Source organism: Choristoneura fumiferana, chromosome 12 (assembly GCF_025370935.1).
Source record: "Choristoneura fumiferana chromosome 12, NRCan_CFum_1, whole genome shotgun sequence".
NCBI classification, from domain to species: domain Eukaryota; kingdom Metazoa; phylum Arthropoda; class Insecta; order Lepidoptera; family Tortricidae; genus Choristoneura; species Choristoneura fumiferana.
The window spans coordinates 1112110-1132029 of NC_133483.1; the positions used below are offsets into that span (position 1 = coordinate 1112110).

Here is a 19920-nt window from a genome sequence, read left to right on the forward strand (position 1 = left end):
GCGTAATCGGAACGTATAAAATGTCAAATCAAATGCCATCGCAATTATCTTTTCAATGTAACTGACGGACTAATTCATTTTATAAGGAAAGGAATAAGTAGAACCATTTTTTTTAACCGGGAAACTACAGTGATTTTCAGCGACTGCTCCAAATTCAAATTCAAAATTCAAATGATTTATTCAGTAAATAGCAATACTTTTACACGTCATTTTTAAACTACCAAAGATCATTGCCATAGCAGAAAGTCATACTCCAAAATATAATACAGTACAATGACTCTTTATTGTATACCACAAATAGTAAGCGATACAGAAAACAGGTAGGTACACAGAGAGAAAATTACAAGGTACAGTTTGATTAATTCGAGTTAACACTTGACAGATGGGCGTGCCTTCAGTCAATTTTCAACTTTGACGTCATACAAATAAAGCCATTTTTAGTATACCCACGTTTACAGATTATGTAATAGTACATTGTGTCTTAAGGGCGGTAAATAAGGAATTACGAACGAGTGTCTATTAGAAGCCCGAAGTCGTAGAATGAGGGCTTTAATGAGTCGATGTTCGTAATTCTAGTACCGCCCATGCGACATACAATGTTTTTCATCACATTTGCGAGTAAAATTGTATATTTGTAAAAGAAAAACAAATATTTTTTCAAAAATTGCCGATACCGTTGATTGCGCTCTTGGCAGCGCCCTTCGCAGCACACTATGCAGTAACAAACTCATTTACCAACCTTGGGCTTCATGGCAAGCACATTAAGGTCGAGGGTTTTATTTGGGGGGTTGCAACCAAGGTAGCCTGTATGTTACGACACTGTTTACGAGCAAGTGTGATGAAAAAACTATTTTATTTGTATGACCTCAAAGTTGAACATTGACTGAAGGCACGCCCATCTACCAAGTGTTAACTCCAAGTAATCATACTGTAAGCAATAGGCGGCCTTATCGTTTAAGAACACAAATACAAACAAATGAGCTGTTTAAGAATAAAAGTAAATTAGTTATTTCTTTCCTTTTATCCTTATTAAATAAAAGTTTACAATATATACTTGTAGGCTGGGTCAATGTTGACTCTCAACGCAAACACGGCTTCATATCAAGCGGAACCCTCTTACAGTAATTACATGACTCGCCGATTCGAATCAATCTACTCAATAACCATAACTATTATACTTATTTGGTAACACAATCACCTGTGAAAGCCTCTTTGTAAAAGTGGAAGATCATCCCATCAAATCATTGTGCTGCATTGTCACAGTGCAAACCTCTCGATGAAATAAACATTCATCTTTATAACAGTTGGTTATAGAGCCTACATTTCATCGGCATTCGTATTACCGTAAGTTAATAATTTTAGGGTCCCGTACCCAGTGGTGCTAATAGGTCCTATTGTTGTTCCACGGTTCATTCTAGTTTTCTAAAGTTTTTAGCTGTAGGTAATACTCGATTTATGATTGACCGCGATAAAAATGAGTAATACTCTGTGTTTTTTTTAATTTTAGTTCATGTTAGGTATAAAATTATATTTTCTATTTAAAAATCTAATTCTATTCAGATTTACATTCAATATTTGTTCAGGCACCTGTGTTTTACAATATTATCCAATTGGCCTCAGTCCACTTAAGTTAAAAATCTAAAATATTTTTTCAGATCAGAAACATTGATCCATTTCTTTTTAATAGGTACGTTTTAATTTTTTTTACAGGAAGTTTGCTCAAAAAATGTAAGAATTATTAAAATATAAAAAGTTTTCGGGTATGCTGGACTTGATTCGAATCCACATTTCTTGACTACCAAGTATGCTAACGAACTGCACTACGTGTCGCCCCGAACCAACCCACCTGAAAACATAAATCACTTGCCTGTGCTAATAATGACGTGTAGTGCCATCTATCGCAACTATCGTAACTATTTATTCCCCACCCATTCCGAAAAAGTGCAAGTGCCAACGCGGTGCAATTGGTAGCATATTCGACTCGTATATCCAAAAAAGACCAAAAACTATTTCGTTAAAAAAATACTCTACGGTACGGAACACTTTGCATACGAGTCCGATTCACTCTTGGCTTGTTTTTTTCGGCCGTCATGTAACACCTTTTCAGTGTAGCCACATATTTGATAAACGCAATGACTTATCAATAGTGACCCAAAGGTGACCCGGTGATGGTGAAAGTCCAAGTTCCGGCATAATCTGACACCTGTATATGCGAAGATGATCGTGCGCGCGCGCCGACTCACGCGCTCATTCGCCGCGCGACGGAGGAAAGCTGCGCGCGCATCGGAACATATGAGCAAGATTTCTATTGCATAATTTATAATGTGCCTGTGTAGTGCAACAATGGATAAAGTTTGATAAAAGTGCAAAAATGGGGTTCCTTAAGCTTTTATTCGTGTTAGCTGTTGTTGTATCAGCTGAGGATGATTTACAAGACTTTGAGTTTGCGCCGAATGAGGCTGGAGAGATAATGTTGGCGCAGGAGTCGCGGCATTACCAGACTTTTGTGAAACCCCCCGTCAGAATTGTGAAGCCGAGTGGAGTGACAAACTCCCATCGGCCACAGTACAACCTAGATTCCTTGGAGAACTTTGAAGACGTGACGACGAAGCGGAGTGTGAAGACGTATAAGTCTTCGCATAAGTTGCGCGCAAAGGATGGGATGATCAGGGATGCGGTGTTAAGGGCGTTGGAGAGAAAGGACCAAGTTGGCAAGTTTGCTCAGATCCTGCCGATCATCAGGGCGATGTCTGGGAACCAGAGGGTGGCGTTGGCTTCCCTTGTTGCCAGCCAGGTCAGCACGCCGCCAGGCCGGCAGCCGCTCAATCTGTCACAGGTAAACACATTGATTTTATAAATTAACATAACCGATTTAAAAATATTCTCTGAATGCGGCAATAGCTAGTTATATCCTTTTTGCACCCGTTATGGAAAGCATACAGTTGCCATTTTCTTCGACGTGAGATAAATCTGGAGACACCAAGTTGGTGTTTTTTTCCCGCTTCAGTTTCGGCGTGCTAATAACATGTTGTCCTCCTTTTTTAATAGGCATAATGCCATAAGCCAAATATTGTGTTAAATAAGGTCGTCTACGTAAAATTACTAATTAGTAAAAATTATTTTCGAAATGAAAGATGAACAATAAAATGTTTTAAACTATTGCGATTATCACTTATAATCAAACGTCAGGGTAATTTTAGGTATATTTAAGTCGTGCATAAATCTCGAGTGTGTTATTAATTAAAAGGTAGTAAATTCAAGTTTTAAAGCTATTAGGATTTAGGTGCATGATTTTCCCGAACTCTATCCAAATAATATCTGAATTCGTCCAGCAGCCCTGTTGTGAAGAAGTGACAAACATACTAACTCTTACACATGCAGGAACTTATTCAGGAATTTTAATAAAGGAATAGCTAAAATTCTTTAAGACTGGCTGAGATATTGCGTCAAACAAATATTAAAAAGATTTTCACAATTTTAAAATTAGACTTAAATAATAATATTATGGAGCTAGTGCCTATTGAATTGTACTATTAAAATGTACTTCCTGATTTTTGTAACACTTTAACGGTTTTCCCATTAGGAATTATTTATAGTCGCGGAATAAATTGTAAAGGTATTGAAAATTTCACATTACATGATAATTGCTTGTATAAAGCACGCATCACAGGATCATAATCATACTTTTTTTCTGTGTTCTGATTTCAGTATTGGTTGGTACAACATCAAAATTAATTGTGCCACAAATCATATAATGATATGAATTTTGTATGTTAACTAGATTGTGCCCACCCGTGCGGTTGTAAACTCCCTATTCTGTGAGAATTCCCTTAAAACTGTCAAAGTCAAAATTTCTTTATTGAATTCAGGCTATAACAAGCACTTATGAATGTCAAAAAAATCTATCTCTTTTTTCTTTGTCTTTAAACAGTTTTGAATTTTTTTGGCATATTTCTTCGAAAACCAATCCTTGTATTCGTTGTAATTGAAATTAAGCCAACAAAGTGTAGGTAAATCAATTCAATTTATTTGCATATAGGACTATTTACATATATTTTATAAGTCTCCCAGCGCTTTCCTAAAGACCACCAATATCAGGACGAATGCACCACGAGAAACAATTTATTTCTTAACGGTCATAATTTTACATTGATTCGCGCTCAACGTAAAAAGTAATGTTGTTGTTGAAACAAAATAGCAACAAAATGCAAAATCTTATAGAGAGAGAGAGAGAGAGAGAGAGAGAGAGAGAGAGAGAGATTTACACATATTCGATACAAAATGCATTGAGAAGGAAAACATAATGAAAGAACATCGAATAGTACATAAATTGGAATCCACTCAGCATAGTAATGCGGCAAGCCGCTTTTAATATGAAAATTAAAAAGTTAATTTCAAAATCAAAATTTAGTTAATTTGGGTATTTTAACATGATTTACAGACGAGATTGGAGCCTAAATTAAGCAAAAGTATGCTTGTGTCAGGAGACACCGCTCCTCTATAACAATAAAAGGTTTTTTTTTTTCTTTATTCGGCTGGATGGCAAACGAGCAAGTGGGTCTCCTGATGATAAGAGATCACCACCGCCCATAGACACTTACCAGGGGGATTGTAGATGCGTTGCCAACCTAGAGGTTTAAGATGGGATACCTCAAGTGCCAGTAATTTCACCGGCTGTCTTGCTATCCACGCCGAAACACAACAGTGCAAGCACTGCTGCTTCACGGCAGGATTGCGGCGAGCAAGATGGTGGTAGCAATCCAGGCGGACCTTGCACATGGTCCTACCACCTGCAGTAATCCATAATAAACTAGAACTTAACAATAGAGCTGTCCTGTCTTAATATTTTTTTTATATTTTTATTTTTAATCAATAACATAAAAATATTACGTAAAATATTCTCCAAAATAAAAAACCCTTCTTCCTACCTACTCATTGTTAGTCACAGCGTAACAGAACTATCCGCCACATGCTGCGATCTTACCAAATATTTGCAATACCGGTTGACAAGTGAAACCGTTCCAAAAGTTCCAAAACCTTTTATACGAATCACTTTCGTCTAGAGGAATTTTTTGATCACTATCTTCACTATTTCGGTCAAACACAGTATTTAGTTTTCAAATATATGGGGGAAAAACATACATTTTTATTGGACTGCCTCACGGCATGTTTTCGAACCATGGCACTGTTTTTCGAACTCGTATGTTTTCAAAATTGCATCTGCGAAAATAAATGTGTAGATGGGATTTTGTTTTTAGTTGTAGCAATGTGAGTGTCGGATCAAAGCTAATAATTAGTTCATTTCAAATAATAACGGGTGTGGCCTGTAATACGAGCAAAAAATTAAAACATAGATCGTCCTCGTCCAACTGAACAACATTAGTTCAGCGACTTTTTAAAATAATGGAGTCTGAATTTTCCTTTTTTCATACAAATTAAATATTTCTATCAATGTACGCCATCCTAGTAAGAACACAACTGACGTCGCCTGTCACGCTACAAACATCAAGCATTTTGCTTTACATTGCTTCTTTGAATAAATTTAAAAGTGTAATAAAAATTAAAAAACGAATTATTTTTAAAAGTCGCTGAACTATTGTTGTTCAGTTTGAGGAGTATGATCTGTGTTTTAGTTATTTGCTCGTATTACAGGCCACACCCGGTATAAACATGGTAAAACATTTTTGTAAAAAAGTCAAAAACCGACAGCCTTAACAAAAACTTTAATAAAAACCAAAAAGGAAAAACACGTCCAGTGAACTAGAACCTAGAACTCTGTTAGGTAACAAAAAACCACAGAATATATAATAGTACTAAACGTAAAAAACTAAAAACTAAAACTAAAAACGAAAACTTCAACAGTCAGGACCCGTTACTTGGAATTTTTGAGCTCGTTATGATTTTGAATGAATCCCGACTGTTGAAATTTAAGTTATTTAACAGATTTCTAGACTACATAGATTTTTCCTTTTTAGGGTTCCGTAGGTAGCCAAAATGGCAAAAATGGAACCCTTATAGTTTCGCCATGTCTGTCTGTCTGTCTGTCCGTCCACTGCTTTGCTCAGGGACTATCAATGCTTGAAAGCTGTAATTTTGCACGAAAATGTGTGTAAACTATGCCGACAAAATGGCACAATAAAAAATAAAAATATTTTTTTATTTATTTATTTAAATTTCTCATCCAACCTTGTATTGTGGGGTATCTTTGGATAGGTCTTTTAAAACTATTACAGAGTTGCTAAAACGATTTTTCGATTCAGTGATTTGTTTGCAAAATATTCAACTTTAAAGTGCAAATTTTCATTGAAATCGAGCGTCCCCCCTCTAAACAGGTGGGTGGAAAAATTTGAAAACATTCAGGATGGTAGTAAGTATATCAAACTTACATGGAAAACTATAGCGGTTAAGATGTCTTGAGAATTATTAGTAGTTTAAGAGTAAATAGCAGCCTAAGGTATAAAATATACCTGAACTTGAAATATTCCGTATAAAATACTAAATCCTTAGAAACATATTACTTCATTTTTTCGTATTGGCTACGGAACCCTATTACGGGCGTGTCCGACATGCTCTTGGCCGGTTTTAGTTTTTCATTGAAAAATTATTTAAATTAGTCGGACTTTTTGATTCTTTTGTAACATTAAAAAGGCTGGATGGTTGTGGTAAATCTGATAGTACGAATAATAGCATAATTTCGCTTGTCGTGGAGTAATTACGCTCATAAGTATCTTTGCTAGGGTGTCTAAGAGTAGCATGCGTGCCAAATTCCTCATGCGTGAAGGAAAAAACGCCATATTATGAGGAAGTGTCGTGCGTGCTAGCGTTTCAGCATCAGTTAAAGCAGACAAAGCAGATGACTCTTTTAAATCTTCTTCCTTATTTAAGAGTTACACTCTTGTCGGTGTAGCCGATGAATGGCTCTCCACCTCCCTACTCAAAGCTGCCTCCTTAATCTCCTTATACGACATGACGGCTACCTTCTGTTTTATTTGCTTTGTATAACAATTTTCCGTCTCCCCCTTTTTGCTTCCCTTCCACATTTCCTTCTAAGATGACATTTATGAACTCATCATGTCGTATAAGATGACCAATCATTTTTCCTCTCCGATTCTCTATTGTTTCTATTAATGGTCTCTTCTCTTCCACTCTTTCCAAAACCTCTTCATTGGTCAGTCTTTTAAATAGGAAGATGAAATTGCAGAAAGACTGACCTTTTGTCGATAAAATGATATTACGACACCGACGTTGATATTAATCATAATCATCTAAGTAATTAACCTTTCAACTATGATTTGCAAATGTCTTTACTTTTTTGAAGATTAGATAATTAATTTTAACATAAACGGCCTGCAAATTTAGTTATTTTGTCATATTTACAAGTACTTCTCAATCTGCAAATTTAAACGGGAGTAATCGTGATGCAAAAAGATGGGCAGACGATAAGCAAGACTGGAAAAGTGGAGAGGAGGCCTATGTCCGAAATCGGGCGCTATCGGGGCTGTTATAGAATCGTGATGCCGTGGTGGCCTAGTGGATTGTCCCTAAGGCCTGCCAAGCAGTGGATAGTGGGTTAAAAACCCGGGCTCGTAGCTTTGAGTATTTTTCAAAATAATGTGTTATTATTTTGATGGTATCCTTTCATTTCACTTTTATTCTTTTTTTACAAATTATTCATGTTTCATTTGGCCAAATGCTTTTTATTCTGTAACTGTACACTATTCAGGATTTATTTTAAGACCATTGTGTAGAACTCTATAGGATAGGTTAAGTGAGGTTAGTTTTACAAAGATCCTGAAACATTTACAGTTTCGGAGTACAATACATTGGGCCTAATGAATCATTTGCACGACTAATCATTTGTAAAATAGTAGATTGTACAACAAGAGCATAAAACGAGCCATTTTAACCGAGGCGTTCATATAGCCACCCGAGCTGGTACGGCGAGGGTAGATAGACACGTCGAGGGGAAAATGGGTTTAATGCTCGAGTTTTACACTCTGCTTTTCACTTCGATGGCGAGGAAATGAAATAGCAACAGTGGGAACAATGATTCACTTTCTATGTACCTTTTATTTTTTATGCATTATTATAATCATTCCATTTTTTATTTTACTCATTTATTATGATTGATTTGAATGATTTTTAGTTTTATATAAATTAAAACTTTTTTGTTTGTGGCTGTTGACACCTGATTACCTTGGTCTTAAGTTGGTCTTAGACGAAGATTTTATTTTATGCACTAGAGCATAAAAAGTCATTTTATGTCGCCTAGATACAGCATAAACACGAACTTTACGAGCATGAGAAGTGAAAAAAATGTTTTTGTTAGACCATTCAGTATTCATTATAGTGTACACTTTAAATATCGATCAACGGTTCACTAATGTCAAACCAAAACATTTTTTTCCTACCGCGCCAAAGGCAAATGGCATAAGGATGGGACACAAATCTAGAAAATGACCGAGATAAAACAATAACTGACAGGAAAGCGTGTGTCAATCGATTATGACACGAGTGGACGTACTTTCCATTTTATACGATTACTAAACTTCCTTGGACGGGTTTAAGCGTTTTGTAAAGTTTGCCATCGCAAATTCTAACGCGTAGCAATGTAACGGAACGAATCTGAAATTCGAAAGAGCATGCTGTTAGCTTTAAAACTACCGTGAGATTAATTATAGTATGAAATTTTGTTCCATTATTGTTACGTCTGTGAGAAGATGATTAAATTAAGCTTTTTAATTTCTTTAGCCAGTTCCAGAATGACAAACCCTAATTATAGCAAACTATGTTTTATTCCAGACGTCCAGCTATCTTTGTACCAAATTTCTTTCAAATTAATCCCACCGTTTTTATGTAAAAGTGTAACAAATAAAGTTATTCCCGTGGGAATTGCCGAAAATTCAATTGTATGGTTTATGTCAATCAAATTTATAGAAAGGGTAAATAAAGACGCCATTAACCCGACCACAGACATTTAATGATGTAAAATCTAGAACCTATTGCAAAATAAAATCTGTTCCGTAAATCGATTAATTTATTAATTGAATAGATCAAAGTATTTTTGTCTATTTTATTATTTACAATACTTGATTTAATTCCAAAGACTGTTTATTCAATTATAAAAGCAGTATCTAAGTATTTTTTTTAATTTTAAGGTAAATAAATAATAATCGCTTATTCAATCGCGTATTAACCGATTTAAAAAAAGTAAAATTTTCCACCATCTCTACGCAAGTCAATGCTACTACAGATTATACACGAGTTTCATTCAAGAATTTACTTAATTTATTTAATTTATTATTTATTTAATTTAATTTACATTATTTATTTTGACGAAGATTTTTCAAATGCAAATTAAATATTGAAATCAAGTGAATTTTGGTGAAAAAAGTGATTAGAAGTCTAGTTAAAAGACACGAATTATAGATAAATCTGTTATTAATTCAATCCAGTGGGTGTTTAAACAAGAATATTGATGAAATCGGTTTGTTTACATTTTCCGTAAATTGGATTAGCATAACGTATAGTCATCATTGACTTTACATTTAAAACAACCACAGCAAATTCCATAACCTGAACCCAGCGGTTGAGATTTGAGTAATTCAAAAAAATTCTAATTTATAATATTAGGGGGTAAGATTCTGTTAGTTCTTTTAGATTTAGGGATACCTGTATAATTATAACTAAAACATCCAACACAAGTAATGTTAAGAGAAATTTTTATAAAACATAGGCACGGTCTTGGTACGGTAATCACGAAGGTAAATATACCGCTACAAGCTTCGGAAGTACTGCAACTCTACATGAAAACGCGTATTAACACGACCCATTGCCAAACATCTTTTACATCCTTCGGGAGCATTGAAATTTCAACACTAACGTCTATAAAATAACATCTATGGTTATAAGGCAGTAGATACGCACATACGTCTTTAAACTCGTTAACTCTTAACAATACAGCAGTGCCTAAAAAACCGTGCACCTATTTTGCGACACTGGATGAAATTGCTCCCACGACTCACTTTTTACTTTTCCGTTTCTCGTATAATGTTGCAATTACTTGTGTGAACGGGAAATTAGGTGGAAAAAAGGCGTTAGGACATCGCGTGAGTGATATTTGTTGCTACATTATGTAGGAAAGAAGTGAAGATTTGAAGTGTTGATTGTATGTCGACGATTGCATTGCTTGAGCCAATCTATAGTTTGTTCAACGACGCAGTTATAAAAAATATAAAAAATTTGGGGTTTCTTAATTCAGTACAAATGCAGTCTGTTATTTATATTTAAGCAATTATTAAATTAATAATATCGATATTATAGTAGAATGTCAACTACGATATCGGGGTTTTCAAGAAAAGGCCTTAATTTTTTTTAAACCGGCAACAGAACAATGACTCTCCTTGAGTTGTTGGTACTCATGGACGGTGGTGATTATTTCCCATCAGATGACCCATATAATCGTTTGCCACCCTCTCAGAATAAAAAATATCAATATATCAAAAGCACCCGCTCCAATTCAACGTAAGTTTAGAGCTGCAAAAAAAATTAAGCAACTTGTTCGCTTTACGGCTTCGCAATGTAACTCAACTTGCTCGATTTTCTCACAGGTTTAAACTGGGCTTAAACGAGTATTTTACGCGTGAAAACGCGACAAAAAACGTCCCCGTTCTATCTAGAGAATGAAATCTGCCGGATGGAAGTGTGCCACTTCGAACAATACATGATTAATAAAATACACGACAAAGATTAAACGTAATTAGACGAGGAAAAGCCTATTAGTTTGAACACGTAATAGATGGAAAATTGTAATTAATGCAATTGGCTCGACATCCGCAAAAATTAAAACGAATGATAATAGACTAAGTTGTGTCCTAAAACATTCTTATTAGTCCGTCAATTAAATTAAAAATTGCCCATAATTATGGTTGTGTCTTGTGTAGTGTTGTCTATTGTTGTGTTGTAAATAGATGTATTTCTTTCCTTCTTTCTTTACATGTTTTTATTTTCTTTTGTCAAAAAAAATTTTTTAAATACTACAAGAATGAAACAGTTAACAAAAAACGCATACATTCAAAATTCTATTCTTAAAACAGTTATAGTGTCGTTTTCGAAATAGATGTGCTAAATTATATTTGAACTTCACGAGCTTTACGCTTGCAGGAAAATATAGCGACGAAAGCTCCCGAAGTTCCCTATTGGCACGGGAACCGAGGGGTAATTACGGCTCAAGCCTTCTCTTTCTGAGAGGCGACGCTTGTTCTCAGCAGTGGGATATATATAAGCTGGGATGGGATGAGAAATTTCTGAATAAAATGCCTATGTGATAATATGCGTACAGAACAAAATTTTGTCCTTCATTTTAAACGAACTAAAACAATTTCTTTGCTCATTCATATTACTTCATTTTAGTTTTAATATAAACCTTCGCAAAGTAACGCCTGATTCAATAAATTCTTCATTTTGACGTATCAAGGGTTCCGTTTTTGCCAAAAAACTAATAACACTGAACCAAAATGTTTGACCCTCACACGCTCTCATCAAGACGATTCTGCACCAATCTCCGCAAACTTCTCCTGTCGGGCTTGTTGCCGAACATGGCTCTCGTATCGCTCTAGTCAGCCACGAAAGACATACGCATGGACCTACGAATGTGGACCTGTATAACTCAAAATACAACTGTTACTGTAGGGTCTACCATGCTTGCCTTCATCTGTTACGTAACAGTACCTATAGGTAACTATTAAATAATTGTACCACATACTACATACACCATGGCTCGTTAATTTCTGCTTGCATACTCTAAAACGTTATTTAAACACTGTTTATTTTTGAATTTCATCTCGGACTTCACTTTATTCTTTTCAGTGGTCATATTGGCCACTTACAGTTGTTACATCTCTTGCTAGCAATATTTAGTTGTTGTTTCATTGATTTGGTCACCAGCTCGTGTATAAATGTCACCTCCGTTTTCTGTCACTATCATTTTGTTATTATCACCATCATCCCGTGTCTTTTCTATACCCTCTGTTCAGTAGAGTTGCTTCTCAGGGATGTCTAATATTGTAATTTATTTGATTAGTCCAGGCGTTTTCAACCTTTTGGTGTTAACGGCACACTTTTCGTTCATCATAGTTTTACGGCACACCAGTAAAAATAGCCAAGTGCGAGTCGGACTGGCGCGTAGAGTACCTATAAAGGGTTCAGTACATATACCCATAATATGTATAACATAACGAACAGCGGAGGCTTATTAATAGGGTCTCGTTGACACCTTTTGTACGAATCGCATACACTTCGCTTCGATCGCGGCACACCTGAAAATATACGCGGCCGCGGCACTCCGGTTGAAAACCTCTGGATTAGACGAATATAAAAAAAATAATTAATGTATGTTCCGAGGTATTAAATCGTTAATAATCAGTCATTTCATTAGAGCGACTACTACAAAAATAGCTCCAATTAAATGAACAAACTTCATTTACAGGAATATGAGTGAATAAATGCATAAACCAGTAACAGTTACTATTCATAAAATATCTTCTTTTATTTCCGCAGTCTGAGTAATTACTGAAGTCATCGGATTCTGTATCCGTCGTGCTCGGTCGGAGACCAGTTATTTCTCTCTAAACATTAATATTAATGCCATGTTCTAATCATGTCGGCCATAGTCGTCACTTTACATAAATTATTCATTTATAGCTTCATTACGCCTAAGTATGCATATAATCGGTAATTAGCATGATAATTCGTCAATAAGTATTTTGAAGTTTTGAAAAAAAAAGTTCAGCCAAAATCATGACTATTCGTTCATCCTGTTAATGTTATAAGCGTGAAAGTTTTTGGGTGTGTGCATTACTATTTCACACGCAAATTTTAAACCAAAAAAATATATACAAGGTGCTTTTTAATGCATTTGGAATATTTCAGCGAGTTACTTGGGTATACCTAGACAAACCGTCCAATTAGGTAAGTCCAACTTCGAGAAGGAAGTCAATCGTCGAATCCAACTCGGATGGGCAGCGTTTGGGGAAACTCCGCAATGTCTTTTCGTCCAAAATTCCTCAGTGCCTTAAGACGAAAGTCTTTAACCAATGTGTGTTGCTAGTGATGCCATGGATCCGAGACGTGGTGCTTTACTTTAGGCCTTATAAATAGGCTCAGAGTTGCTCAGCGAGCTATGGAGAGAGCTATGCTTGGGGTTTCTCTACGGGATCGAATCAGAAATGAGGAGATAGGTAGAAGAACAAGGGTCACCGACATATAGCCAAGCGAATTAGCTCGTTGAAGTGGCAATGGGCGGGCCATATAGCACGGAGAACAGATGGCCGTTGGGGCCGAAAAGTTCTCAAGTGGAGGCCGCGGATCGGCAAGCGCAGCGTGGGACGTCCACCAACAAGATGGACGGATGACCTGGTTAAAGCCGTGGGTTCACGGTGGATGCAGCCGCTGCCACCCGAAGCAACTGGAGGTCTGTGGGGGAGGCCTATGTCCAACAGTGGACATCCTACGGCTGAGATGATGATGATGACTTGGGTTACAAAGTTTATTTTTACAAAGATATCAATCTTTGTGACCCGCCAGTCTCACAATCATAGGAGCACTTTCCATCAGATGAGATTATAATAAGATTTTTTTAAATTGCTGTGAGAATTGGGTCAGCGTCCACTTTTTTAGAAAGAGTAGTGTACTTTCTTCCTGCCTTAAAAAATCTGTGAATTAAAATTTAAAAAAAAAACAAGTCTTTTGTAACTTCACTTGGAAAGTCGGGACCTATTACTAAGAGTTTGAGAGATGATCACGATTTTGAATGGGTTCCGACGTTAAAGTTTAAGTTAGGTACTTCGTACTAACAGAGTTCTAGACTACTGGATTTGGTTGTTCCTTTGTCGTTTTTATTTAAAGTTTTTTCAAGGCAATTGGGTTTTTGATTTTCTAACTAAACGGTTTTATTTACATTGACTCCGTATGTAAGATTCCTTCTCGATTACTTACATCAGTATGAGCAAATGAAAGTACCGTTATCATCATCACCATGAAAACAAATGAAATGAGATAGCACTAGGAACGTGATACTTTTCGTTTTGGTCTATTTAATGTAGTGATACATCCACATTGTTGCTGAATGCAGAATCTAGGTGGATTTAATTACTAGAAAGCGGGATTTTACAGTTAGGCTACTACCGTTCTTGTTTATCAACTGCAACAGTACACATGTCTGAAATAAGTTATTGAGCGCCTCTGTGAAACATTGTCATATTATTATTAACATTGTACAAAATTAATAAGTTTTTCTATGTACGCTGGACTGGATTTGGACTCGCACATCTCTAGGTTATACCACCACCGCAAAATTGTTTTTGGTTAGGAGTGATAATATTAAATGTTATATTGACTTAAAAACTAAATATGACGTCTCTAGGAGCGTTATCATAGTTGCCATTTGTGGGCAAGTTGAAAGCGAAGCAAAAACGCAACGCTTTCGTCGCGCGCGCGCAACGATTTCACTGCGAGCTCGCAGCGATATCGTTATTAGCTGCGTATAACTTATGCTGAGGACACCCAATTATTATTGTACGAGACTGAACAATATGACGTTCTTGGCGCTACGCAGCTAACTCGTGCGCTCGCGGCGATATCGTTGTGCGCTTGCGTTAAAAATGGTTGCGGGCTGGCTTCGCTTTCAACTCGCCCACAAATCGCCAGTGTGATAAGGCTCTACATTTCAATACAAGCCAGTGACCCATTTGTAGTGCAGGTTATTGAACTGTCATTAGTTACATCACTGCTATTAATTAGTCATTACGGGTCTCAGAGGAAGCCCGCTAGTCAAACAACTGCGAATTAAACTCCTGCGCGTAATAAAGCCAATTACATTATTGATTTCCTTCAAGACTTGCATCACGCGATCTGCTTCCGACTGCGACGGAATGTATGTTTTATGAATGTTTTCTATTGAGATAATAAAACTGGTTAAGTGTGTACCAGGGGGGGGTTCCGTACAAATTTCTATGTATCTAGTTAGGTGGACCGCCACCTAGTAGGATGCTTTGTATCTTCCAGTCTATAGTAGCCACTCGTGAACCCCCTGCCCTGCCCCGAATTGAAAATACAAACTGAAATATAGATGCACAGAAAAAACAGAAAAATAAGACCATCACTGGGAATCGAACCCAGGTCCTCGGTAATCCGTACCGCGTGCTATACCGCTACACCACTGATGGTCAACGGTACCGACACGAATTTCCCCTATGCACCTCATATCTCAGCTTGTTTGTTTCTAAAGTGACGCTAGCGACATCTATGCCGTAGCCCTCATCGAGAAACTTTTTCGGCACTCCATTGGAACTAACCGCTCACCCGGACAAGAGACATCGTTACTAAGCAATCAAATTAAGATTGGTTTTTTGGAATCTTTTTGTATTTTTTATTTCAATTCCAAATTTTTACTTTTACGGCCATCCCGTAAAACCTAAATTGAAAATACCCTGAAGGCCGACTTCATTTTTTTTAGCATTAGAAAGAAGGTAAGCGATCTTGACGTGTCTTTTTATTAAAAAAGACTTTTCAAAAATAAGTCACAGCAAATATGTAACAATTAGCAAGGACATTATGATCATTTACATTTTAATAAAAAGCCTTGTCCAGATTCCTTTTTGTAATGCTAAAAAAATGAAGTATAGCTGACGCAGTTTTCACGGAGCGGGTGGACGTCTATTGAAAAAAAAAGCGGCCAAGTGCGAATCGGACTCGCCCATGAAGGGTTCTGTAGCAGCAAGTAACATAATACAAAAGTTTCCTTAACTTTATGATTTATGACGTATTAAAAAAAACTACTTACTGGATCACGTTCAAACCAATTTTCGGTGGAAGTTTGCATGGTAATGTACATCATATATTTTTCCAGATTGTTTTTGAATCCATAAGGGTTCCGTTTTTTGCCATTTGGCTACGGAACCCTAAAAAACTAGTGGAATGTATTTTTTTAGTTTTATCATTCTCTTATTTTAGAGGTTACATACGTGACATACGGACTATTACGGACGGACAGACAGACAGACAGACATGACGAATCCATAAGGGTTCCGTTTAGTATGAACTTTATTTTTAGTATGAGCAGCGCTAGCTGCGCGCGTCGCGTGTGACGGATTGTACTGCACCCGCGCCCGCAGGCATGCGCCCGCGCAGTGCACCTAACGGTAGTGCTTCTGATGATGTGACCTACCCATTGCCAATTAAACTCACACACAAACCTATAGTATAACTAGAACAATCAGTTTTCTTCATTTTCTTGGGGACCCAAATGAGAAAGAAAATGAAAACCAAACTATTTTTCAAGCTCCGAACAACATCACATCAGCAACCTATTTCAGGCTATTTTTCGAGCATTTCAACCGTCTGATTTTCGTGGTCACATTTTTATGAATAGGCTGTATTTTTAGATTATTTTTAAAGCGTGTTATATGAATGTTTTTATAGCGTTAAAATGTATCTCGACCAAAATTGTCATATTTTATATTTTTTGTTGTTTATTCTAGTGACTCCCTTTATTTCTTACTGTATTGTTATTATATTATTGCTGCACAAAATTAAGGATAATTTCAATTGTAATTTTTTTAAATATTGCTTTGATTATATTATATGGCATTCTTAATAATATATATTTTTTTTATTCGACTGGATGGCAAACGAGCAAGTGGGTCTCCTGATGGTAAGAGTTCACCACTGCCCATAAACATCTGCAACACCAGGGGTGCAACTCAAGTGCCAGTAATTTCACCGGCTGTCTTACTCTCCACGCCGAAACACAACAGTGCAAGCACTGCTGCTTCACGACATGATTAGCGAGCAAGATGGTGGTAGCAATCCGGGCGGTCCTTGCACAAGGTCCTACCACCTGTAAAATAACAATCTTAATAATAACAATTGTAATTGTTAATTGTAATTGTTCCTATACTCTAAATAATTTGCACGCCCACATGCAGGTTGAATACATTGAATTCTATAACTATCTACTCGTATATACTAACATCTCTGTAACTGTGTTCTAGCAAATAAACACTTCTGATTTCTGACAACTTGTAACTCCTACAAGATAACCTGCAAACTGTGACAGAATCATCTACCATGTCGCCAAACAATGCGCCCACGAAATTCATACGGAATAAAAGCTCTAATAATGACCTGTTTAAGTGTACCTACATGTTATTAAACTTGCAATCAATATTATCAACTTAATTATTTTGAGAAAACGTATCTTAATCTTGAGAAATGTTGAAGGTACTGGGCCGCTTTCGTGTTACATTACGTCAGCACTTTCGCTTGTTTTATGGTTTGCCATAATGCGATCGGAACTTAACGGTTATATCATCCCGATCAGGGGCCTTATCGCCTAACGTTTCTGACGCTCGCGACCGCAATCAAATGACAGATTTCGCATACAAAAACTGTCATTTGATTGCAATCGCGAGTGCAGGAAACGTTAGGCAATACAGCCTCAGGTCCGCTATTCATGCTAACGGAAACGCAGTATCAATCATTTGGTGACTTATATGATTTTTATAATTTATGACTAGCGTGGCTACATTGGACAGAAATTATAGTTCGCGATTAAGGGCCTGTTTCACCATTGCTCGACTAACTTTAAGTGACGGATGTCAGTGATGCCGTCTCTGTTTGTTTTGTCCGAATAAATAAAGACGGCATTACTTTTCTCTGACACTTAAAGTTAGTCGACAAGTGGTAAAAAATTGAAGCCGTGGTGGCCGAGTGGTTTGACCTATGGCCTCTCAAGCACCTCTGAGTTTTTCGAAATTCATGTGCGAAATTACATTTGAAATTTACCACGAGCTTTACGGCGAAGGAAAACATCGTGAGGAAACCTGCACAAACCTGCGAAGCAATTCAATGGTGTGTGTGATGTCCCCAATCCGCACTGGGCCCGCGTGGGAACTACTTCCCAAGCTCTCTCATTGTGCCCTGCAGTGGGACGTATATAGGCTGGGATGATGATGATGATGACAAGTGGTAAACAGGTCCTAAGACTGTGTTTCAACTAGAGCTTGCGAGGATGTGTTGCGAGGTAAGTATGGGTTTTCCAGGAACCAATGGAAACGCTTCATTTACCCCTCCTCGCTCCACTCAGTTGTTTCCACTAGAGATTCCACCGAATTTGACTTTTTTTTATATACGACAGGAAGGCAAACGAGCAAGTGGGTCTCCTGATGGTAAGAGAATACCACCGCCCATAAACATCTGCAACACCAGGTGTATTGCAGATGCGTCGCCAACCTAGAGGCCTAAGATGGAGTACCTCAAGTGCCAGTAATTTCACCGGCTGTCTTACTCTCCACGCCGAAACACAACAGTGCAAGCACTGCTGCCTCACGGCAGGATTAGCGAGCAAGATGGTGGTAGCAATCCGGGCGGACCTTGCACAAGGTCCTACCACCTGCAATTATTTTTATTTTATGAAGTAAAACTTGACAATGATTGTTATCGAACAGAAAATAAGTTTTCCAAAGGAACCTCCTGATCCTCCTGTCTTCCTGATCCGCAACCAACCACCACAACCACTCCGTCAAGAGTTGTGACTAAGAGAAGGAGATTTACTTTGTGATGTTCAATAATATTAAATGGAATTGTGGATTATATTTTTTACTCGGGATTCGAACTGGCATGCAAATACAAATTCAGACGCACGACTTTACTAGAAAGCTTGTATACTCATTCAGCTGTACAACTCAAGTACCTACACAATTGCATAATTAATGTAACTAGATTATAATACCAAAAACAATGTAAATACAATACTAACAATGTGGTCGTATCATTTGACCTTTAAAAGAATCAGGTTCAATGTAAATACGCAATTAAAACTATGCTATCAAGAACTTCATTATTATCTAAAGAATAAAGTCGAATTTTGTCACTTCAGCCCGTTTTTGTTGAATACTTGTCCTAGATTTGTAGAATTTCTAAGTACCTAGTTCTCATGACCGTGGCGAGATAAAATTTTTCACTCGATTTGTTTTAAACATAATAGTAAAGGTTACAGTGGTACAATGTGGTAGTTGATCTAAAGAAATACATTACGCTCTTAACTGCTTAATGATTGCTTGAAGCAGCAGGCGGTGAGATAATCTTAAGTATATACTTGTTATATACTAAAGACAAGTATCGTGGAGTAAACATAACGTTAGGCTTGCCAGAGAATAAGAAAAGCGTCAATTACACGCTTAATAAACTATAACGCAAATTGACACACATGCAAAATGCCACACACATGCGAAGCGCCACACACACGAATCGCCACATAGGGACGCGAAAAGTTGGTAAATTGATAGGTTAGGGGCATGGGGGTGGTGGCGATTTTTAAAGAAACCTAGCAAGAGGTCCTCGAGTTAAGTTATCTTCGGATATATCTTGCAGTTAATGCACACAAGCTTTACCAAACTTCACATCACTGACGTCAATTTGGCGACGCATTGGCGATACCTTTCTTCAAGTAACGATCTACTGTGTTAAAATTGTATTTTTGTTAAATACTTGTGATGTAAGTTATTAAATAGTATTGTAGATTTATTGTTTTTAAACCAATATAACTTGTTGAGTTTCTTGCCGGGTCTTTCTCAATTGAGGTTTCCCGAACCAGTGATAGATTTTTTGACTTTTATGAAGTGTTTGTTATAGCTTAAATAGTATAAAGATATTTTGACTTTGATTTTATTGCTTGTATTTTCTTTTCTCTATGTAATCTGTTTTATATAAGGCTTACTTCTGATGTACTCTTCAAACTATGCAGTCAGGTTTCACCCCTAATTTCACCCACTTCCAGTAACAGGAGTGACTTTAAATTCATTTAGCACAAAAAAAAATACAATCAGCAAAAAAGCTTGCACTAAAAATATTTTTTTGTAA

At 36.8% G+C, this 19920-nt stretch overlaps 1 protein-coding gene across 3 annotated transcripts in view; it reads left to right on the forward strand.

Moving 5' to 3' along the window:
* The first annotated feature begins 2258 nt into the window (after nt 1-2258).
* The window catches only part of LOC141433066 (neurotrophin 1-like), a 28867-nt gene continuing 11205 nt past the window's right edge, over nt 2259-19920 (forward strand). For all 3 annotated transcript variants that reach the window (XM_074094885.1, XM_074094886.1, XM_074094887.1), the window contains exon 1: nt 2259-2836. In XM_074094885.1, coding sequence (XP_073950986.1) covers nt 2372-2836 — 465 coding nt within the window. In that variant the 5' untranslated portion in view covers nt 2259-2371. The remainder of the gene's footprint in view (nt 2837-19920) is intronic.